Raw genomic sequence first — 25,555 nt, forward strand, 5'->3', positions numbered from 1 at the left:
ATAGTCGTAGTGTTACCTTGTCACGGAAGGTGAATCTAGAGATAGACATGAGACACGTGTTTTTAAGCGTGTGTAGATGTTATATTATTATTTTCATACACAATGTATTTATTATTTGTCAGCAATCTAACTCAACAATTTTTATATATCATATAGGATCATGATTCATTTCATTATACAGTCACTAGAAATAAGTATATTTTACTAACAAGTCTAAACAAGTGACAAACCATACAATATGTATATATCTAATATATATATAACTCGTCTAAACATCAACCCAACAATGTTAGATCTGTAAATTTGCTTTCGCACTGAGTCAGTGACAACCCTACAACAGATGTATCCATCGGATCGCCATCAATGATGGTGATACATGGCTGTGTACATAATGTATATACAACTCGTCTAAACATCAACCCAACAATGTTAGATCTGTAAATTTGCTTTCGCAAATTATTGGTTCTTCCCTCGCCGGGATTCGAACCCATGCTACTGTGATATCGTGACACCAAATCGCCTGCACTGCAGCCGTCCCGCTAGACCACACGACCACCTGGGCTCTCAAAGCTCTTTTTCAAATTAAAACCATCTCTTCAAAATTGTATGGATGCCATCATGGTTTATTTGACATTTATGGAAAAATTGTTTCACAGATCACGACGAGTATGCTGCAACTGTCGCATTTACAAACCCGTTCTCGTTTCCTCGAACGTCACCTATGACTAATCACCTGGTTTGTGTCAGGTTCTGTCACATATGGCGCCAGATCAGCTATTCTTCCAGAGGCACTAAGATAACCTAGGCGTCTGGCGTATTAAATTATAATCCTGGTACCTTTGATAACTATTAACACCATTGGGTAGATGCCACTGCTGGTGGACGTTTTGTCCCCGAAGGTATCACTTCGGTGTTGACATGAATATCAGTTATATGGTCATTTTAATAAGTTTCCTGTTTACAAATGTACGAATTTTTTAGAAATAAGACGAAACGCACGTTTGGCGTATTAAATTATAAGCTTGGTACCTTTGATAACTATTTGGTGTGTTTTTGTCTTGTGTCTTGTGTTCTACTAGTATGTTGTGTTTTATGTTATTTTGTTTTGTCTTTTGATTCATTTTAGTTTTAGCCATGGCATCGTCAGTTTGTGTTCGAGGTATGAGTTTGAATATTCTTTTGATATTTTTCGCTTATTTCTGAGTCTATTTTAAAATATTCTATCAATAATATATATAGGACAAATAAAAGAAAAAGAACTTAAAAGAAAGCAAATATTTAAATTAAAATCTTGCTCATGTAAATGAAATTAGCATTTTCTATATACACATTAAACAACAATCTAATTTTTTTAATGGATGATCATATATCTAATATAAGTAGATTAGCTAAACTTTGAAATCGATGAAAAATTATTAACTACCCATACATAATTGAAAATGAGAGTAAAAATACGACACAAATGTAATAAATATATAATTCTTAAAATATCAGATGTCAAATATTACTCTCATAAATAGGTATTCCTCGGTTGGTTGTGACTATTCAAATTGAGGCACCAAAGACATCAGTGTCTCGAACGTGTTCGGGAAGTAAAACAATCGACCGGTTCATTACACACAGTTATATGTATTTGTGCATCGAGTCATTGACATTGTTATTATCATTATGCTGGTTGGTCAGTTAGCCTATGTCAGTGGGCACAGTGCAAACCGTGTTGTTGTTAATATCACAATATGATAAGTGTTTGTAAAGATAAAGGTTCATTCGAATTCGAATTTGTATATTTCCTAGTAGTGCTATTTGACCCATTTTTGCGGTCATTTTTCTTACGCCGTTTGGATCCAGTTATTTCTTTGACACCATTTAAAAGTTTTTCTCGCAGTTGCGTACTCATTGCAAGATAGACGACGAAATTTAAGGAAAATCCTATCAATAAACTAAGGTCGGAATATTGCTTGGTACTTTCAAGTAAAGTTACAAGCTTATAATCACTCTCATAATAGGTCACAATCCAGAACATTACACCTGTCATGATATGCAATACTTCTGATGCAATGAATATGCCGCAGATGACAACGACAGTAATGGCGGACATAAGGTGTTTTTTCCTGACAGTCATGTTGTCAGACCACGGGAGATTTCGTCGAAGGCATGTCAACTTACAAGTTATGTAAAATGTACATATTAAAGAAATGAATATAGCAATAACAGTCAATATATCGCTTGTTAGATTAATATTTCTGTACACGTCGTAATACTTTAAGATTAAGTCACCATCTATGCAACATCTTCCATCAACGTCTTTTGACAAAATCTTCCATATTACGACATTTGGTAAGAATAGAATTATGCTCAGTGTTAATGCAACAGCCGAAGTTTTGACACTTCTGTTATTGGTTAAGCCTCTAATGCTCCATAATGGAGAACGAAGAGCTATTGCCTTCTGTATACTCAACAAAGTTGTTATGAGAACGGACAATAGATGGAAAGCATATTTAAAATGTGTTGCCCCGCTTATTATGCACGAATTGTAATCAATTAAGTTCCATGAAAGAACAGTACCATTGAAACTGATGTGGTGTTGATATAGCTGGTAAGCGATAATCGTTGGTATACATATAAACAGCGCTGTTAGAGTGTCAGACACTGCCAACATTGATAATAGTATTGTTGTAGGCGAACGGTTGGATTTCTGAAGAAATATATATAGTACGAAACAATTTACAAGCGTCACTTCTCCGGCTATTACCATCTGCAAATATGCAAGTGATTTATTTGGTATATCAACAGGTAAAATAAAATCCCAATCTTTGCGGCAATTATAATAAACTTCTAGGCAAGAGTTCTCATTTTTAAATTCAATGATCACATCAGGGCTAAGAAGGTACTCTTCACTAGTATAATAACTGTTTAGACGAAAGTACTCGACAAAACGTTTCATACAAGAGCCATCTTGTGTCCCAATAAAAACCTCTTTGTAATCAGGTTGACTAAATCCTGCTGCCACCGTTCCAAGTACTAACATTCCTTGCATATCATATTCATTCGGTGGTAGAATGAAAACGTTCTGTTGATTAAGTAGTGACATCATTCCCCAACAGGAAGTCATGTTGTAAAGAAAAAAGTTTAAATCAACGTTAGACACTGTATAGTTCTTTTGCGTGATGAAATTTCTGAACCAAGCGGTACAGTGATGGAGCTCGTCCGTAAAAAACATATTTACACCAGAAAAATATGGAAACACTGGATCATCAACATAGTCTACATTATAAATGCTAAACGGATCACAAAATAATTTCTCAATAACGGTTCCGTTTTCACACAGTTCCAACAAGTCTTGTAATTCGAGGACATCAATATAATAGCCAAAATATACCTCGATTTCGATTTGAAAGTCATAACATTCTTTGTTGATATTAATAGAATAAAAATTAGAATCATCAAACCGCACAATAATAGAATGATTGGCATTCAACATTGAAAAAATTTCTCCGCCGACAGTAGATAAAGCTATTTCATAAATATCCTTTGCGGGACAATGTTCTTGCAATTGTTCAGCTGAAATATAAAAAAAAAACACATCTAAATTACACTATATCAAAAGATTATTTTCTAAGAGGAAACAAAGTTATGTACAAAAGGTACCTATCCTGGTAAAAAAAAAGTTAAATCACAAAAATACTGAACTTAGAGGAAAATCAATTCGGAAAATCCATAATCACACGGCAAAATCAAATAACAAAACACAAAATTGTATTTACAATGATATGTTCTTTGATTCGTGGCTGTATGTATAGAGATAACATTTTTGTGATTTTACTTTTTTCTAGGATGCAACAGGATTCTTGGCAGGAATTTTTATATTAGATTATGATTATTTTTTTGTATATCTGAATATGAATTACTAATTTTGTTAAAATTTATTTTCTTTAAATTAGTAAAGATGACGATTGTTGTCTTTTAAATTATATTTCTTCTGATTTTAAACCCATAAAGCTAAGAACTGGGGGTCATTCAAGTAAAAAAATGTTTAATTTACGTCGACAGTTGAAATAGCTTAACGGCTTTGGTTTAATCTATCTTAAAGATTTTTATTTGGTTTACCCTTATCTTGATACAAGAAAACTTATATGCAAATTTAGATTGAGTGATCATTCTCTAGCTATTTAAACTTGAAGGTATAAAAATAGTCCACTACCTAAAAGACTATGTAATAAGTGCAAAGTTCTGGATGATGAATCCCAGGTCTTTTTAATATGTAAAATACATGATGATTTAAGACATGTCATTTTTAATGATTTAAAAACTCAATCTAAAGATTTTTTTCTGATAAAATGAGGAAATATATACTAAATCCAACCACTGGGCTGCAAGTGAAATCTTTAGGCTCCTTTATTAAACAGTCTATGGAACTGAGGACAGGGGGCACTTGAGGTCATTTGTTGTGTTTAATGTTTTGATTTATTTTTATTGTCTATGTTAATTTTAATTTCATCATTATTTGTTACTACAATGTATATGTAATTATCATGCCGCCTTTGGCCCTCTTACGGGTGTAATTTGTGCTTTAATAAAGTTATTATTTAAGGTTTTTTTGAAAGTGTGAGCTAGAAACTAATTTCAATATATTTCTTTCTATCATACTTGTGTATGTATTATTTGGGGTATATATGTACATATGAATTAATAATTTTGTTTAAGAAATAATTCTTTCATGCCATGCTCTATGCTCATTTTAACATGGGTAGGCATTATATTTGTTTATAGGATTAAACACATTTTTTTCTAGAGGTTATTGATGTGTAAACCGGGGCGATTAACTCACAAACTGAATAAAAGTCCGAAGAACTTTTATGTTGAGTTTGTGAGTAAGAGCCCCGGTTTACACATCAATAACCTCTAGAAAAATGGGTTTAATCCTTATAATGCTTCAGCCAAACATTTTTTTTGTTGATGGCTACTATAAATATTTTCCACCAAAAGCACAATGGCAAGTCGTAACGAAGGAATACGCCGCCATCTTGACTTTCTAAAAACCATAAATGTCCGATAAATACAACGGAATCTTAAATGAAATAGCACCTACCTCAAAAACTTCATTTTAATTAAATTTTATCCGAATTTGAAGCGTACACGTAAAGAAATAATCATTCCCTTGAAAATTTCCATTCGTATGACGTCGTGTTTTGCCATGACGTAAATTCGCCAAATCCTTCATGAAATTTCGCGGAATTTTATTAAATTTATTTTTTGTACATTTTCAAAGCTTTAGTGCAATAAATTTATTTCTTTTTTTTTGTTATATATGCACTAGAATAGTCACAACTGTTATATGCAACTGTTTTATAATCTCAATTTGCTGAAAATCCCGGGATCACTGCAAGCTTGTGTATCGCGCATGAATAGATTACAAAAGTAGTTTCGGAAACATGGTTTATCGAAGTGTAAACTTAGAGAAAAATTCTAATTGACCAATCCAATTCAAGTATTTATAGATATGCAAATCATATAAGAATTATAATATCTTAATCCCGAGCGTTAGCGAGGTATTAATGTTTACAAATATAATGCCTACCCATGTTAAAATGAGCATAGAGCATGGCATGATAGAATTATTTCGATTCTAATAGGAATATTATGAAGTTTTTTACTTCGAAGCGGACCTATAGTAGACGCTCGAAATGTCGCCATTTTGATTTGATGAACAAAAACGTTATAGAAAAATCAACAGTTTGTCAATAAAAAAAAGAACAAAAACATTTACTTACTTTTAATCTTACTTTTAGAATGTTTTTTATTTAATTTCCTAGCGAGCAACACCATACAAAATGTCCATTTTGATCTCTGGCGTTGTTCAAAATTCATCTGACGTTGCAATTTCAATTGTGACGTCAATCACGTGCAGCCCATGTTCTATTCGAATTAGAACATGACTTTGTACCCAAAGCTAAAGCAGAACGTCATATTAGAATATCAATTTATTTTCTTTAAATAAGTAAAGATGACGATTGTTAATTGTCTTTTGAATTATCTTTCTTCTGATTTTAAACCCATAAGGCTTAGAATTGGGGGTCATTCAATTAAAAAAAAAATCAAGTCAAGAGTTGTAATAGATTTATGGCTTTCGTTTAAACTATCTTTTTATCAAAAGAGTCAGCTAGAAACTAATTTCAATATATTTGCTTCTATCTTACTTTTGTATGTATTTTATTCTTCTTTTTGATATATCAGTACATATGAAGTAATAATTTTGTTAAAAATTAATTTTCTTTAAATGAGTAAAGATGAGTTATATTTCTTCTATTTTTTTTAACCCGCAAGGCTATTCAAAGTATTGGGGGTCATTCAAGTAAAAAAAAATATGTTTAATTTAGGTCAACAGAAGAAATAGCTATACGGCTTTGATTTAATCTATCATTTTTTACAAGTGGCAGCTTTTAAATCTTTATTTCAATATATTTCTTTCTATCTTACTTTTGTATGTATTTGGGGTATATCTGTACATATGAATTAATAATTTTGTTATAAATTCATTTTCTTTAAATTAGTAAAAATGACGATTATTGTCTTTTAAATTATATTTCTTCTGATTTTTAACCCGTAAGACTAAGAATATGGGGTCATTCACGTAAAAATAAGTTTGATTTAAGTCAACAGTGTAAATAGCTATACGACTCTGGTTTGATCAGTGTCACCTATAAACTAATTTCGATATATTTATTTATGACGTGCTTGTGTATGTGGTTTTGATTTATCTGATTATAAAAATTGATTTTCAATAGATTAGAAAAATTGACATTTGTTGCTTTTTGAAAGATCATTTTTTTTTCTGTATTTACACCCGTAAGGCTGAGGAGAATGTTCGTTCATTCATGTAACAAATAAATAGTTAATTTCAATTTTAGTTCACTTATATGGTTTGGAGTTTAGAATGACGTCTATTTTCACTGAACACATTTTAATTAAGGGGTAGGGTTGTTGTCTCTTTGGCGCATTCCCTAGTTTCCATTTCCATTCTCAGTTTTATTCAAAGTAAAAAGTAGAAATACCTTTATGGCTCTGGTTTGGTATGTCCTTTTTTTTGTGTAACATATAATAAACTAATTTCACTTCTGTTTTCTCTGTTTAAATTGTATACGCCTTTGTATATCTGTACATATGACATTAAAATTTTAGTATAAATCGGTTTTCTTTAATTTAGATACATTGGCGTTTGTTGTCTTTTGGATTGTATTTTGTGTCTCTTTGCCTTTTAATGTAACCACTAAAGTAATTTAAACATAATTATGTGTCTCTGTCTTATTGTTGTATGATCTTTGTATATATGCTCATTTTATAGAAACATTGAAGTTCGTTATATTTTGAATTATATTACTTCTGGTTTTTTTTTCAAAACTAAGGGCTAAGAAGTGTTGTCATCCAAGTTAACTAGATATGGACGATGACCTCCCCCTCCTTTTTCAACTCTGATGAATATAGTTCCATATATTTTAGATTTGACAAACAGTGGCGTTGAAGTACAACATGAAATTGTTGTGCTGTCTGTAAGACACGAAAAATGCCCCCGCCTGACCGTTAGGGAGCTACCATTTGATTTTTATGGGGGGGCTAGGATGAAATTTGAAAAAAAATAGGCAGGACAGGAGTTTTGAGTAAAAAAAAAGGCAGGATGAGACACTTGCAAAAAAAAAAAGTCAGGACGACAATTTAGGTAAAAAAAAGTCAGGATAAACTAAAAAAAAAAAAAGGCAGGACCGAACAGAGTGAAAAATGAAAAGGCAGGACAGAGATTACAGCAAAAAAAAAATGCAGGACAAAATTTTTCATCCTAGCCCCCCCATAAAAATCAAATGGTAGCTCCCTTAGAAATTGTAATTTTTACACTTTGTATATTTTACTTTTATTTTATTCTGAATGGCTGACACTTGCAGGACTAAATTTTCAGCCAAATATTTTCAACTCTTCACTTTAATAATCACCAAGTTCAACTTTCTTTTTCCAGTGGTCACCAAGTTCAACTTCCCGGTATTGATTCAATATTTGCTAGAATTAATCTTATTTATTGCATTATAGGGACATTCAATTGTGGTAGTGAAATCAATGTTTTCAATTATATAGCAACTGAGAAGGAAATGAAGTCCAACTATTTTTTTGTGAATATCTTGCATCCTCTGGCTGATTTTTAGTGTAGAAAAAGGTTAAGGTTGATCATAAGTAAATATTTTTTGAGACAGAATTTTCTTATACTTAGCCAGAATGAAGATTTTAATATGCTCTATTCAAATATATAATAAAAAGGAGGGGTCACCGTGCTATTTTTCAAGCTATAAGTCGTTGTAAATTACCGAAATTTGGTTAGATTGTTCATGGGAAAACACATTTGTGTGCATAAAAAAAAATCTACGAGATAGAATTTTGAAAAAAATTGTGAAAAGATAGGTTTTGTAATATGTTTTAAGAAAATAAAAAGAAAAAATGGTGTCACCGAACTTGTTTTCTTGCTACAAGTAAAAAGAAAAAAATTCCCTATCTGTCCAGTATAAATTTTTTACTAAAAGAGTTATCTTCCCTTAAATGGCTTGTTTGAAAAAAATGATTCTAAAAGCAAAAAAAAATTATATTTGTTTAAATATTTTGGATTATACAATAAATTGCCAAGTTTTCTTTATATTTTTAAACAGTCTAACCATTAAATTGCAAATCTGTCTTCAAATTTGCAGATTTAGGCAAATAACTAGACCGAATTTTTACTGTGATTGTTCAATCTAAGATGGCGGTATACCATGAATCTATCTTAAGTCCAAATATCTTGAACAAATCATGAACACTTTGTGTAGTACCAAAAAAATCAAGTACAAATAAAAATACTAGTAATCAAAATCCTGTGGACATGCACACCTCTACATGTCTAGAAATATTAAAGCTGTTCATCAAGAACTGTAGAAGATAATACCGGGCAAACCATGAGTCTACATACAGAGGGACAAACGTACGGACGGACAGGAGTAAATTAATATGTCCATCGAGATTTTGTCGCGAGGGCATAGCAAAAGTTAAATTTAGGTCAACAGTTGAAAAAGCTATATGACTTGGATTTGATCCGTCGTTGGGTCTTAGTATAATCTCTATGTAGCAATTTTCATTTATTTGTCTCGTTATTTATTAACATTGAAGTATGTTGTCTTTTGAATTATATTTTTTTATTTTACATCCGCAAGGCTAATCGCATGGTCATTCAAGTAAACCAAAATTTAATTAAAGTCAACAGTAGAAACAGCTAGTTAAATGGCTCTGATTTGGTCTTTTACTTGACCCGTTTAGTTTAGCCTCTAAGGCGTCTCATTCTTTCTTATGTATGATTTGTATATCTGTAAAAGTTCATCAATAATTTAATCACAAAAACGTTTTTCCTTTAAAAAAACTAAATAATAATGTTATTGCACTAACGCATAACAAAAAATCGTCCAAATAGCAGCCAAACAATGTTAGATCTGTAAATTTGTGTTAGCAAATTTTTCGTTCTTCCCTGGCCGGGATTCGAACTAGTGCTACTGATATATCGTGGCACCAAAATGCATTGCATTGTCCCACTTTTTGAAATTACAGATAAAAAGTTATTGGTTTTGAACTACATGTAACCGTCAGTAACTGTGAGTACTCTCAGACCTTAGTGTCTTTGTTGTGGGGATGAATAATTAACCATCCACTTCAACTGTGTGTTTTTGTTAGCTTTTTTTCTATTTGTATCCATCTGATGAGACGAGACTTTTTCAACTGATTTTTGTTTCTTCTTATGATGTACTGTTCTAACACTGTCACGTGTTAGTGGGCGGGTTGGCGTCTTCAAAAAAGTTTAATCCCGCCACATTCTGTGTGTGCCTGTCCCAAGTCAGGAACCTATAATTTAGTGGTTGTCGTTAGTTGCTGTGAAGCATATTTGTTTTCGTTCATTATTTTTCATAGATTAGGTAATTAGTATATACCGTTTGATTTTTTTTTTAACATTTTTTATATCAAGGCCTTTGAAAGGTTACTATCCAGTGTGGATTTTCTCATTGTTGAAGGCCGTATGGTGACATACAGTTTTTAATTTTTTTATCATTTTGGAATCATCGGAAATCATATCACATCATCCTTTTTTTTATGAAAGTCTGGTTCTTTTTAGTTGTTAACGAGTCTTGTTGACTGCGCTTTATGGCGGAATATTGTAAACCAAAATTTTATTATTCATTCTTGGAAAGACTGATCTGGCAGAATTCTAGGCAACAACTTCGTAATCAATAAAGAAAGCTGTTTAGGTGAATCTGACATTGATGGCGCAGAGAATGCTACATATTAATGTCCTCTGACTTCCATATTAAAATTACAAAGACTAGTGGAAACATCTCTCCATCAACAAGTTCGTGTATAGTTTAAATGGTCAATAAGTTCATACCTTTTTTTTTTTAAATTGAATGCATTATTTCTGAATTTATTTAAAAACATTGTAAAGAAAATGTAAAGTTACGGTATTGAAATTGAACATTGTAGATACATTTTTCTTAATTAAAAGTGCATTAATCTAATGATTTTTTTTTATATACTTTTATAACATTAATATCAAATGTGAAATAATTAATTCTTGTTTATTTACCAAAACGGTTCATTCCCTCTATTCCCACTTTTTATAAATCTGGTAAGAAAAGGTAAAATTGCATGTGGGAATAGAAGGAAAACTTGTGCAAACAAAGGATTATACTGTACAAACATTTTTTAATCAACTGTTAATTGACCAGGTTTTTTTTATTAGAACAGGTAATAAGTTATTTTTGCATCTGTTTAAATTCTGTTTTTTTTTAAACAAGATAAATAATGAAGTAAAGTTAACAGTTTTCACCCATTATTTTACATCTTTGATTATTGCTCCAAGTAATTATATTTTAAAGTATACTTTTATTCCACATCTTAAGCCAACAGGAATCACCAAAAGCATTAAATTATCGTTTATTTAAAGTTACTTTGGAGTTTGAGAAACATTTATTTTGGATGACCGGCAGATATCCTTATTTCTTAAAGGAGTAGGTCCGGTAAGGACCGATTTTGGCCTCAAATTTCAGTTTCATCTGACGAAAGATTTTGACCACTTTTTAAACACTTAAGTGTCTATTTCATATGATGCAATTAATTTATGTGAAAGATTTTAACTTATTTAGTCATTAAAAACGATCCGATTCTGGCTCAAATATTAGAAATCTACCAAATATGTGAAAAAATGTCACTTTTCAGATGGTTTTTGTCAAAAACGAAAGTGGCCGCATCCGTGTTCATCCTCAATCTTTATATATGTTATGTATTATCATTAAATACAACTTCCATTTCAATATTTTGGATGAACACGAATGCGGCCACTTTCGTTTTACACGGAAACCGTCTAAAATTTAACTAAAATGCTGGAATTGTGAAGATTTCAGTAATTTAGTATGAATTAATGGTGCTAGTTCTCAATATATGTGCATTGTATTGGCAAAAAGAGCCCATATTTATGTAACAGAACCTTTCTACTATCCAATAAATGACTAAAAGTTTACATTTTAACAATTTTGTAAAACTGCTATATTTTGGGGCCAAAAAGGGGTCTTACTGGACCTACTCCTTTGGAACTTTGAACATGAAATCTCCAAAAGAAACTGGAAGATGGCAAAACATAGAAAGAGAAAACAGAAAATGTGTATTGTGTGATTCAGATGCCATTGGTGATGAATACCATTACATTTTTAATTGTTCAGCTTTCGATAATTATAGAAAACAATGTATTGCATTTTACAATTATTATTATAGAAATAGAACAAACACATTGAAGTTTTATGACTTAATGATCATGAATTCCCCAAAATGTACAGAACTGAACGAACTTTGTAAACTTATTAAGGAGATCAATAACAAATTGAACTTTTCTGGGTGAACAATTGTGAATGCCTCTATCTACAATCATACATTATTTATTTATGTAATTGTATTGAAATATGTATAATTATCTCTATACCTTTCTGTAATTTGGTTTGTGAGAATAAAGATATATATATATATACATATAAGATTATACTTGGTTATAATATTATTTATATCATGATTTATTAGTAAAGCAGACAATTTTTTAAAGTTACAAATTCAAAGATTTAAAAATAAATCTGACTCCAATCTATTTATCATAATTTTTCTTCATTTTTAAGTACAAATTCAAAAGTTTAAAAATAAATCTAACTCCAATCTATTTATCATAATTTTTCTCTATTTTTAAGTATCAATTTGATGAAAAAAGAAACATATTACAAATAAACAAGGTATTATACCTAAACAGTGTACCAAATATGTTATGCTTTAATTTATGTGAAAGATTTTAACTTATTTAGTCATTAAAAACGATCCGATTCTGGCTCAAATATTAGAAATCTACCAAATATGTGAAAAAATGTCACTTTTCAGATGGTTTTTGTCAAAAACGAAAGTGGCCGCATCCGTGTTCATCCTCAATCTTTATATATGTTATGTATTATCATTAAATACAACTTCCATTTCAATATTTTGGATGAACACGAATGCGGCCACTTTCGTTTTACACGGAAACCGTCTAAAATTTAACTAAAATGCTGGAATTGTGAAGATTTCAGTAATTTAGTATGAATTAATGGTGCTAGTTCTCAATATATGTGCATTGTATTGGCAAAAAGAGCCCATATTTATGTAACAGAACCTTTCTACTATCCAATAAATGACTAAAAGTTTACATTTTAACAATTTTGTAAAACTGCTATATTTTGGGGCCAAAAAGGGGTCTTACTGGACCTACTCCTTTGGAACTTTGAACATGAAATCTCCAAAAGAAACTGGAAGATGGCAAAACATAGAAAGAGAAAACAGAAAATGTGTATTGTGTGATTCAGATGCCATTGGTGATGAATACCATCATAATTCATGATTTATTAGTAAAGCAGACAATTTTTTAAAGTTACAAATTCAAAGATTTAAAAATAAATCTGACTCCAATCTATTTATCATAATTTTTCTTCATTTTTAAGTACAAATTCAAAAGTTTAAAAATAAATCTAACTCCAATCTATTTATCATAATTTTTCTCTATTTTTAAGTATCAATTTGATGAAAAAAGAAACATATTACAAATAAACAAGGTATTATACCTAAACAGTGTACCAAATATGTTATGCTTTAAAAAAAAATACAGGTAAATCTTAGGTGAAATTCTAATTAACCCTGATTGTTATAAAAACAAATTATTTATCAAAACATCTATTGTTATTTGCAAGTGGGAATAGAAGGAATAGTATTTTTAAAAAGTGGGAATAGGAGGAAGACACCACCAAAACAAACAACAGTAACCTTGTTTATCTAAGAATATTTAACTTCATAAAACAATGTGGGACCATTCGAGATTTTCATCTGGGACAATCAGAACTCTAAAATTTAAAAAAGTGGGACAATCGGGAATAAACCGACCGCAATGTATTTACTTGTGATGTGTTGGTGGATTTAGCATAAAGATTGGTTTATCAGATAAATCTTGAATAGAAATGTTTCTTTCAAACTTATTGAAAAGTTTATTTTTCAGTTCCCTATTTCATTAAGAATATATGAATTATTTATGTTTAGGTTTGAACTATTTTTTTTGTTGTTGTAGTTGTGTAATATCTAAATTAAGTTCATGTACTTTGTATAGGTACCAGAAGTTTAGTCCTTCTGTTTCTCATGTAAGCTTCTTTCAAAAACGGATTTAAGCTAAAACATTTAAAATTATTTTAATATACTATAGACGGCGTTTTTGCATTTGCGCCGATCTGAATTTCACTTGCGACGATTTTGTCTTTTATTTGCGCCGATTGTGAACAGGTAAATTGAAGGCTTATGTTATTTTTGTAATCTTTATTTCTTTAGTGAGATTTGTTAAAATAAAGAAATGTCTTTGTAATAAATAAACTCATCATAGATACCAGGATTAAATTTTGTATTTACGTCAGACGCGCGTTTCGTTTACAAAAGACTCATCATCCAAAAAAGTTTAAAAAGTCAAATAAAGTACGAAGTTGAAGAGCATTGAGGACCAGATACAAATAATAATGAATCCACAGAATAGATAAATATAACCAATACAATCTTAACTAGTAAATGGTGTTATACTTACATGAATTGTGTAATGAAGTCCAATTAGACTTGACCAACAAAATTGTTCCTAATATCACAAAACAGAACAATGATTTCATTTTGAATAAATTTCAAGTACTTTTTTTTATCTTTTAAAACTAACTCCTTTTTTTTGGCTCGTCATTCGTCGCATATCTGTAATTCCTAATAGTAGTTTTTACATACGTCACAAGTAATTAAATATGTAAGTATCCACCCGTTTAATAGTATTTCCCTCAAGCTCATTTAATCATTGGCGACTTTTACAAATCAACATGTACATAAAGTTACAAAAATAACATTACTTATGGTCAAAATTTGGCTGAATGTTTTTAAAACTAAATTCTAATATAAAAGTGAAATCACCGTGAAATATCAAGTGGATCGTGTTCGTAGGTTTTGATTGCTTGTAACATCAGTGAGGTAAACCATTAGTAAATACATATTAAATAAATTATTCATAGTTTTATCTCTTTTATTGCCTCAATTAATGCTAAATCTATGGTGATAAAAATTCAAAAGAATACTTCGATGCCATTGAACAAAGAGAAAATCATCTATTTATAGTGCTTAGCACAAAAAAAGATATATTTTTTTAATTTACAGCCAATTTCATTGAGTGTGTAGCCAAAGGTAAAATATTTGGTAAGCTTGCTTGTTAGCTGAACCGTGAAGTCATTATTATGTCAGGTTTACTACCCTCCTTTAGAAGTAGCATAGTCCATCAGACAGATAGATTGGTAATCTGCTGGACTAGTGTATTCTTAAAGGAGGGTAGTTAACCTGACCTAACATTGACTTCACGGTTCATCTAACAAGCAAGCGAACTAAAGATATTACCTTTGACTTCACACTCAATGAAATCGGCTGAAAATACTAGTGAGCAAAAATTCATTTCATGGTTTTTTTATTTAATATTTTGTTTTAATCTGTTCATTTTTTTCTACATGCATACGGATATGTGAAACCGGTATTTTTTCTCAATAAAGCCATCACTTGTATACGACTGGTGCCAGTATCCCGTCTTATCAACACATATATGCAACAATTAAACAGAGACTGAATGAAAATGAAGATTTCTTTTTGTCTGAGACCTTACTTTTTCATAAGAATCTTTTTGTACACATTAAACATAACATTTTAAAATGGAATTGTGATATTGCATGGTGCGATTCGCCAATCTAAATTCTTACCAACGAAAATCATATGAAAGATATTCGACAACTCCTAATGGCAAAGAATGAGCTGACTTTCTAGCTTTCTGATATTGCAAATCTAGAAATAAAATGTCGAATCTTGAATAACTGATTGTTAAGTATATACGATTTAAAACATAACTGATTAAATCTTAAATTATTACTAAGTGAAGATTTTAAAAGTATTTTATCAAGTTTGCGTGAAAATGTAGCATATTAAGAAAAGGTAATACACGCCTAAACAAAGAGTCCCGTCAATAAATTGTTCAGGTCAGTTGGTTATTGCGATCCGCTGCAGGAGGTCCGAGTACATGTAGTTATCGTCCCTTGATTGTTATCCACGTATATAGTCCCTAGTGTGGACAGTGTGTTACTTGCAAATCTTTTTTATATCCCTTCCAAATTTATTTCTTCATGTTTTATGCCTCAAATAGCAAGTAGGGGGGTAAAATTACACTGTGAAAAAATTTGTTCATGAATTTGAAAGTAAAGTAGTGATTTGGTCCAGCTGAAAAAGGTTAAAAATAAGTATTTCGGAAGCTGTCAAAAGATTTCAAGACCCCCTGAACATAAAATTGTCCATATTTTGAGTTAGAGCCGATGAAGTTTTCTATAATTTTGAAATAATTTGTCCCAAAAGTAATACATAACACTGTAAAAATATTATTGAGAAAGCGCAGGTGGGATTTTTTATATTTCCATTTATTGTCTAAAAAAAATGCACTACGAAATAATTGTGTACTCGGACCAGGAAGCGTATGATAAATGATAGCTCAATACATTAAGTTATCTGCGTTTAAATTAGTATTGACTTCAAAAAGTCGCACATTTGGATGTCTTTTCCCGGCATTACATGTCTGGGTAAATAATAACTATTCAACGGTAACGTCTACAGACGTTTTTATTTCTTCACATTATCACAATTGAAATGTATACGTTGAACTACCAGCAATACATTCTAAGGTATATGACTTTGAAAACAAATCGTGTACTAATCTCAGAAAACAAATGTTTAATCAAGGATTTGTTAAGTTAGACTATACAAATCCTTGGATAAATTAATTATTTATAAGGACATTTTGATACTTGTAAACGTTTTGATAATGATAAGTTGTAACTTTTTATAGTTTTCATGTCATGACATGTTACCTAGGTATAGCCGTCCATGTCTCATTGTTATAGGCCGTACGTAGCCTATAATTGCTTACATATTCAATTCATTTGAACTTTGGTTGATAGTAATTGCGTCTCATTGGCATATGTCGTATTCTTATACTTATAAAACATGTGATGCACAGCTATCTAGACTTCAATCAATCTCAAGATATTTCTTTCGGGTAAAGGGGAGGGGAGGTGGTGTTGTGAAAATGTAAAACCATGGAGACATCTACAGACTAAAAAAGCTTTATTTCTGTTACAGAACTGAATAGAAGAGATGATTCGATAGTGACTGAATGCCTAAAACAACAGCATGTGATATCAAACAGTTCACTAAGTAATTTTAATTTCAGTATTAAAATATATACGCCCGACAAGCAAAAACGACCCTTATGGCAAAAACAATGTATTATCAGATTTTTTATTCATTAAACAGAAAATACTAATGCCAACTCAACTGGTCGGAGAATTTTTCTGCAGATTGACTTGTCATCAAATTCCTACGTTACTACACATACTGTTTTCTGGCAAACACATGTACATTACTTAAGCTTTTGTACTCAATTATTTCTGCTTTTATGTGAGGGAATATATATTCTTTCTATGCCCCACCTACGATAGTAGAGGGGCATTATGTTTTCTGGTATGTGCGTCCGTCCGTTCGTCCGTCTGTCCCGATTCAGGTTAAAGTTTTCGGTCAAGGTAGTTTTGATGAAGTTGAAGTCCAATCAACTTGAAACTTAGTACACATGTTCCCTATGAGATGATCTTTCTAATTTTTATGCCAAATTAGAGTGTTTATACCAATATCACGATCCACTGAACATAGAAACTGATAGTAATGATAGTGAAAGTGGGGCATTCGTGTACTGGGGAAACATTCTTGTTCATCCTATCTTGAACAATCGTCTCTTTTAAGCATTTACCAGGTCCCTAACCTTGTGTGGGCAACTACGAGTCTGCAGACAGGGTGTCGTTATTGAATTTCGAGTTTCAGGCGTATTTGTGAATATTTTAAAATTCAGATTATATGGAGTAGATTAAAATAAACAATAAAATCTTATGAAATCGATGTAATATGCATGCAACATAAATGATTGAGAATCATTAACTAAACAGCTGTTAACCAAGTGATTTATAAAGAAAGAGAACTATTAAACAAATATTATTTGTAAACTTATTATTCTAAATTGGTATTTTTATTTTTCATTTTTTCCCCATGAATGTGATATACACGTACAGCTTATTCATTTAATTTCAACAGAGACATACGATACATTATATTGTACACTGTATGTCTCTGACAGAGTTTTCACTAAGGCGAGTCCATGAGTCCTGGACGCATGGGAATCTGTCTGGACTCACCATTTTCAAAACTGGTGTGTCCAAAGATGCATTAAAATGGGAAGTCTCTGATAACAATATCAAATCATATCAAATCAAGTTTTTCAATGCTCTTCAACTTTGTACTTGTTTGGCTTTATAATTATTTTTATCTGAGCGTCACTGATGAGTCTCATGTAGACGAAACACGCGTCTGGCGAATTAAATTATAATCCTGGTACCTTTGATAACTATTTTATATTTATTTTCATGAAATATTAAATAGTAATGAACACATCTGGATATCAACATTGTGTAGATACAATTTGCATGAACAAACATATATATGTATAATGAGTAATTGAGGTCACAGACACAAGTGTACGACCTTCCCCTTTTTTTGTTGCATTTTATTTTTAAATTGAGATTCTGTACCATGCAAACTATTTCTATTAAAAAATGTACATGTACCTACATATGTTTATCATATTATAAATGTAAATGTATGTGTCATCCCTCTTAAGTGTTATAATTATCCACAGTGTACAATGGTACAATTGCTCAAACTTGAAACTATACATGTTTGTGTATTGAATCATGACATGTGTGTTTTTTTTCTCCAAAACATCGTTTTAATGAACTCTTTGACATATCTGTATGCAATCACACCCATTTATATGTGTTCTCTTCAGCAATTATGAAATACATGTATCTTACTACGATATTTTTTTTAATGAGACATAGCAATCAGGGGTTTTAAAATCAATGTATCCTATCTGATATATGTCTCAAAAAACATGATAAAAGAAAGTGCCTTAAGTTTACTTCAGATAAGTGGTCCTATCCGAGGACTCTGGCTTCCTCCACCAAAATATATTCTGGCTGTCACAATACAGCCAATACATGTAGTATTGAAAGAACCATTAAACATCACCAATCATTTAATCAGTTTAATTTAGTTTTTTAATCTATAAAAACAAGTTAGGGTGGGTAGGTAGGAAGGGATTTTTTAGGGTGTTTTTTTTTTAACATTGAGTCTATGGGAGCAACATTCCGACTTTGACAGTGCTTAATTAACTTTTACCAAATGAAAAGCCTACATACTTGTACATATGAACATGTCACTGTTTTAAAAAACTGGATAAGTCCAGAAGATTTTTAAGTACATATAGCTGTATTATTTTGTTTTAACTGTCAAACATTTCGAAGTAAGTTTGTATTAAATGTATATCAAGCTAATTACAAGAGAGTTTGGGTTGCATTTCATCCCCCAAAACTACCAACATATATTATGCTTGTTTCTTTTTTTTGTCACAAATTAAATACATGTATTTTTAAATGACAATAAAATATAAATACTAATAATGCTAAAATAAAATGTAATATATTAACTGTTATTTACACGATTTTTTTTCACGACTTTTCATTAATAAACACAACTGCAGTCACTGTGCTGAATCCAAGAATTAAAAATACAACCTTGATTAGTCTAATATCACTAGAATTCAGTTCATGTGGCAAAATTTCAAAAAAAGTTACATACAGAAAGGTACCACATGCAATCCCTTGCAACAACCCTTGTATTAGTACAGATATCCTTGAATCCCATAAGTCTATGATCAGTAAACCCAGACCTATACCAAATGGTGAAGACAGAGAAAATATTGTAACAGATTGCAACATCGATTTATATGAAAGTTTGCTTTGAACCAAGCTCATCCCCAGACTAAAACTCAGCACCATTTTGTGTAGAAATAGTCCAGCGAATACTCCAATGACTTGAGCAGATTTTCTTTGCAATCCCACTGCAAGTCCTTCGAAAACGGAGTGTAAAGATAAGGCTATTAGCAATAAAATAGAACGAAGAGTAGAATGATTGTGTTCAAATTCGTTTTCATTCCCTTTTTCATGTTTTTCTTTTGAATAAAATGGTTCCTGTTCAGTGTCATTATAAACGTCCCCTGATACATGTACATTTGAACAAGTTGACAGCTGTTTTTGTCCATAAGGTTCATCACTAATTCCACCAATTGAATGTTCACTTAGATCAGATCTTGTAGAGCTCATAAAATCTCTGTCATCTGTATCAGACAGCAACGATTTTCGACTATTGTCCTTACCAGTTGTTAGAAATGACGAATTTTGCTGATTTTCTTTCCAAGAAAGAATGATTTGTTCAACAACTAGAATTAAAAACAAACCAAACACCATTACGAATTCGGACACAGGAAATCCAGATAGAAGATGCATTTTTCTGAGTATTGTCTCCAGATCCCTCCGGACACTCGGTAGTAAATCAAGTAAACATGTTCCAAGAAATACACCTGCCGCATAACAACTCAAAATACTTATCGCACGTCGGTATCGTATTCTACTGGCATTTCTCTTTTTGATGTGTGCAACTAGTTTTATTGGAAAAAATCCCAAAAGTAGTGTGGCAATAAAAAGTCCAAAAATAATGACAACTTTTAAAGTGGTAAGCTCCATGCTGTCACATAAGTTTTACTAGTCATGCTAGTAATTTGTTCATGATCATGAAATTATGTTGTTGTTGATGTGTAAAAATGTAAGTCATGTGACTTTGATGTATACTAAACGATGGACCAATACCGGTATAAAGTATGAAAATTCCGTTTGAAAACTTTTCTTTTATTATCATGAATCGATTATCAAACCTTTTGATATATTAAACTACCCAAATAATATCATGTTTCAGAACATAGATTATAATATTGCTATCTTTATTTGGAACATTCTATTCTGTATAATCTGTATGGGGCATACAAGTGACCCGAATTTGAAATCGTATAGTGAGTTGTAAAATATGTCATGCAGTTTAAATAATGTTGATGTTTCTATATATTTTTAGATAATAAAAGAAATCGATTGGAAGTTTTGCTATATATATATATAACAAGTCTAAAAGGGTACAACATCACCAAAAAAACATAATAAAACGAACAATATGTTAAATATTTCGGATAACAGATATCCTTCCTCGGTAATAGCACGATGTCAAATGAATCATGTCAATATATTCAAATTAAGACACTATCAAAATCTTGAAATTTATACAATTAAAGCGAACATCATAGACGCTTGTACGATAGACTTGATATATATTATATTTTGTAGTGTACGGCTGAATCATAATTATATGATCCATCTCCCCGTAAGATTTATCGTTGACTATTTATTCAGTCATTTAATATATACATACATATATATTTATATATCTCAAATTGTAAAATATTATGAACTTTATAGCTCAAATGATTTTCATCAACAATCGATATATAGGAAGATGGGATATGAGTGCCAATGAGACAACTCTCCATCCAAGTAACAATTTATAAATCATAAAAGTAAACCATTATAGGTCAAGGTACGGTCTTCAACACGGAACCTTGGCTCACACCGAACAGCAAGCTTGTTAACAATTCATTAATGTTAGCTTCCACTGTGTATCAGCTTCGTGTGCATTCGGAGTATATTTTTTCGGCCGCATGATTCCTTTGAAATTGTATATATTCAAACGTTAATAGTCGAATGAATAACAGTCTTTGACTGTAATAATATACAATTACTGTCTTTTGATAAGGAAAATATGCGGTTTTATTGACTTTTGAAAAAATGATATTCACTGAGGCCGACGTTATCCGTTGCGGATCCAGGAAATTGCCATTTCAGTCACAAAGCTGCCAAAAAGAGGGTGTCCGCTCCAGTGATTCCCAAAATAATCAACCAAATGGTTCTAACATACTCTCTAAATCTGCCTCTGGTTATTATTTGAAATATGTTCAGTTAAAACTATGGCTTTTTTCTCCGTATGTATAAAACATATGACAAATATATCAACAATTCAACATTCAGTACGACTGTATTTGATAACAGAATACGTCTATCAAATCTCAATGGCCGAGTTAAATTAATCAGGGGTTAAAAAATCCACTAGCCCGACGCCCGGGACTAGATCATTTATGCCTCGGGCAATTAAAATGTGTAACCCGATATGCCCGACGGACTAGTAACAAAAAAATCTTGACGTTTTCAAAAGTGGAAAATCCCTTCATTACTATTCTATGTTAGCCAATCCGATTCAATTAATAAGTCATCAGGGATTCCAAGAATTTGAACTGGTTTGTACAGGTTCTATTGTACATATTTTAAAAACAGAACAAATAACTCTAGGTGGCCCGGTATCATGTGTTGATTGCAATTCTCGTACTTTAAATATCGATTTCTCATACCATGGCCTGGGGTATTGTACATTGCTTATGCCGAGATTTTCAATTAACGGTATTTGGGGATATGATGTATTGATCGGTACTGACCTGTCTTGTCGCAAAGCTCTTGAGCACGAAACCATGCAACATATTATTTCTTAATATTTTAGTACGGGAACCCCAGGAACAGGGCTGCCAAGTCGCACACACTCTATGAACTTCATCAGTTTCAAAACTAAAAATGGTAGATGGAGGGGTAACGAGACTGAAAATTCATCCCCCAAAAATGCAAAATACGACCGGGAAAAGTGGGAAAAAAATTATATTATCCAAGACAGCAAACCTGCCAAGTCTTTAGGTCGAGACTCACACATTTTCATGCTTATTTGGCGGCATTTTCCTTTGTTTTTTCTCTTTGATCTTTACAATTTGACCAAAAAATCACGCATTTACTTCCTGAGAATTTGGCAAAACTGGGATACAATGATTCCCCTCGAAGGTTGGCTGTTGCTGATAAAAAAAACAGACGATGCTCTGTGAATATTACCGTTAGTTGCCCAAAGCATGCCAATAAAAAGTCTGCTTTGAATGTGGGAACAACTAAGTTAGGTTAAGCACCAACAATAAATAGCAATTCAACAAAAAATATTAAATACAGTGTATAATGTCTCCTTCAAAACAAAGGACACCCACTTTGTATTATGCGACAAACTCTTGATTTTTAAGGCATACTAGGGCTAGCAGGTCAGTTTTGATGGACTAGCAGTTCTTCCAACAGGGCTAGTAAAAACCTGCTGCCATAAGTCCTGGGCTAGTTAGCTGTAACAAAAAATGTTAACCCCTGCGAGTACATGGTCAAAGTAGTTCTATATCCCTAATATTAGTTCTAACCAGGCACGTCAGTGACAGATGTGCTAAACTCTAGGAATGTCAGTTGTCTTGCCGAAGGTTGGTGGTTCTCTCCGGGCAATCCAAATTCCTCCAACAATAAAAACTTACGGCCACTGAACTATGTAGGGTAAACGTCAATTAGTCCGCAACAAATCCAGTGACTTACATAATTAAAATACATGTACCTTCTTTTTGTACTTAGCGGACACACTTTAGTAATAACATTTTTTTTACAACTGTGTTCCACTTAAAAATGAAACATCTTTGTCGATTACACAAACATGCATTTTCAAGTATGCAAACAGTTACTATTATTATATTCAGTGGCGGATCCAGAAATGTTCATAAGTGGGGGCCCACTGGCTGCCTTAGAAGGGGCCCGATCGCTTCACGCTTCAGTGAATCCCTATATAAGCAACCACATTTTTTTCTTAAAAGGGGGGGCCCAGGCCCCTGCCCCCCTCAAAATCGCCTCTGATATTTTAAACATCAATATACTTGTTAAATTCACAACGGCTTAATTTCAAAATTTAGAGGTTATAAAACGAATCTAATCAGAAATTAAGTTGAAAGTGAATCGTTCTGTATGAGTCTTTGAAAACTCATTCATGAATGTTTACGTTTAGCACACCTGATAATTTAGCATACACGGATTTACAAATTATCGATTGATTGATTGATTGGGTGGTTGATTGATTGATCGATTGATTACATGACGACTGCCTCATGTCAAGTGCCAATTAACTAATGCACATTCAGCGCAAATTGCCAATGCATAGAGGTCACATGAAAATATCTCGATTTGAACAAGACTAGCGTGATGGTCAGGGTTTTAAAGTGCAAAAACACAAGGTAAATTGTGTACCCGTTGAAAGACAATTGTCATACTTGGACAAATTACGCTGAATCAAAGTCAACTAGTCTGTTTACTTACTTCTAATAGCTTTGATTCAGCAATTAGTTTTTTTCACTGTGGTAAGAATCTACAGGACTTCCTCCACCTGATGCAAGCAGTCAACTTTGGAGTTTTACCTGATTTCACGATACAATTGTAATGGCAATCAAACAGAAATCTGTTTTACACGTGACGATTATCAATTGTTTTGAACGACAAATACTATTATATCTTCTGCAATGATAGCCAGTAACAGCTTGAAATCGTTTTGTTTTTTTTATCTTTATGAGTGGTTAAAAAAAGCGTACAAAAAAAAAACATAACAAAGTTTTAATACTGAGAAAACTCTAAAAAATCTATAATAGTGTTTACCTATACCATTTCTTATCAAAAATGTATTTTGATATATTTGAGCCTAGTAATGTTGTCATTTCGAACAATGATTTACCTGTTTGTATGTCTCTTAGTCTTACTCCTCTATCCTAGGCAATGTCTTCATCTCCTCTATTCATTACCGCTTCTATCCTTGGCAATGTCTTTACCGCTTCAATCCTTGGCAATGTTTTTACCTCCTCTATCATAGGCAATGTTTTACCTTTTCTATCATAGGCAATGTTTTACCTTTTCTATCATAGGCAATGTTTTACCTTTTCTATCATAGGCAATGTTTTACCTTTCGATCATTGGCAATGTTTTACCTCCTCTATTATTTATATATATAGGCAATGTTTTACCTTTTCTATCCTTGAAAATGTTTTACCTCCTCTATCATAGGCAATGTTTTTACCTCCTCTAGCATAGGCAATGTTTTACCTTTTCTATCATTGGCAATTTGTTTACCTCTGCCATCTTAAGCAATGTCTTAACACCATTTATCATAGGCAATACCTTTACCTTTTCAATTTTGGCAATGTTTTTACCTCCTCTATCATAGGCAATGTTTTACCTTTTCTATCATTGGCAATGTTTTTACCTCCTCTATCATAGGCAATGTCTTTACATCTTCTATCCTTTGCAATGTTTTTACCTCCTCTATCATAGGCAATGTTTTATCTTTTCTATCATTGACAATTTGTTTACCTCTGCCATCTTAGGCAATGACTTGACACCATTTATCATAGGCAATACCTTTACCTCTTCAATTTTGGCAATGTTTTACCTTTTCTATCCTTGGCAATGTTTTTACCTCCTCTATCATAGGCAATGTTTTACCTTTTCTATCCTTGGCAATGTCTTTATCTCCTCTATCATAGGCAATGTTTTACCTTTTCTATCATTGGCAATGTTTTTGTTCTATCCTTGGCAATGTCTTTATCTCCTCTATCATAGGCAATGTTTTACCTTTTCTATCATTTGCAATGTTTTTTCCTCCTCTATCGTAGGCAATGTCTTTACCTCTTCTATCCTTGACAATGCCTTTACCTCTTCTATCCTTGGCAATGTTTTTACCTCCTCTATCATAGGCAATGTCTACCTCCTCTATCGTAGACAATGTCTACCTCCTCTATCATAGGCAATGTCTACCTCCTTTATCATAGGCAATGTCTACCTCCTCTATCGTAGGCAATGTCTTTACCTCTTCTATCCTTGACAATGCCTTTACCTCTTCTATCCTCGGCAATGTTTTTACCTCCTCTATCATAGGCAATGTTTTACCTCTTCTATCCTTGGCAATGTTTAACCTTTTCTAT

General features: G+C 32.0%; 1 protein-coding gene and 1 long non-coding RNA gene across 2 annotated transcripts; both read right to left on the minus strand.

Annotated features, from left to right (window-relative positions):
* Positions 1-1,260: 1,260 nt before the first annotated feature.
* LOC139491210 (uncharacterized) lies at positions 1,261-24,011 on the minus strand. The gene is made up of 2 exons (XR_011656488.1): positions 23,904-24,011; positions 1,261-3,561 (listed from the first exon to the last, which is right to left on the minus strand). It is a non-coding gene; the product is annotated as an uncharacterized lncRNA (long non-coding RNA).
* LOC139491209 (zinc transporter ZIP1-like) lies at positions 18,092-20,427 on the minus strand. Its single transcript, XM_071278681.1, has one exon. It carries the CDS (start codon positions 20,337-20,339, stop codon positions 19,266-19,268), a length of 1,074 nt encoding a protein of 357 aa, XP_071134782.1. The 5' UTR covers positions 20,340-20,427; the 3' UTR covers positions 18,092-19,265.
* Positions 24,012-25,555: the final 1,544 nt, after the last annotated feature.

Source organism: Mytilus edulis, chromosome 10 (genome assembly GCF_963676685.1).
Source record: "Mytilus edulis chromosome 10, xbMytEdul2.2, whole genome shotgun sequence".
In the NCBI taxonomy this organism is placed as follows: domain Eukaryota; kingdom Metazoa; phylum Mollusca; class Bivalvia; order Mytilida; family Mytilidae; genus Mytilus; species Mytilus edulis.

Coding starts and splice junctions, on each gene's coding strand:
- LOC139491209 (XM_071278681.1), bottom strand. CDS start 20,339: ATGGAGCTTACCACTTTAAAAGTTGTCATTATTTTTGGACTTTTTATT.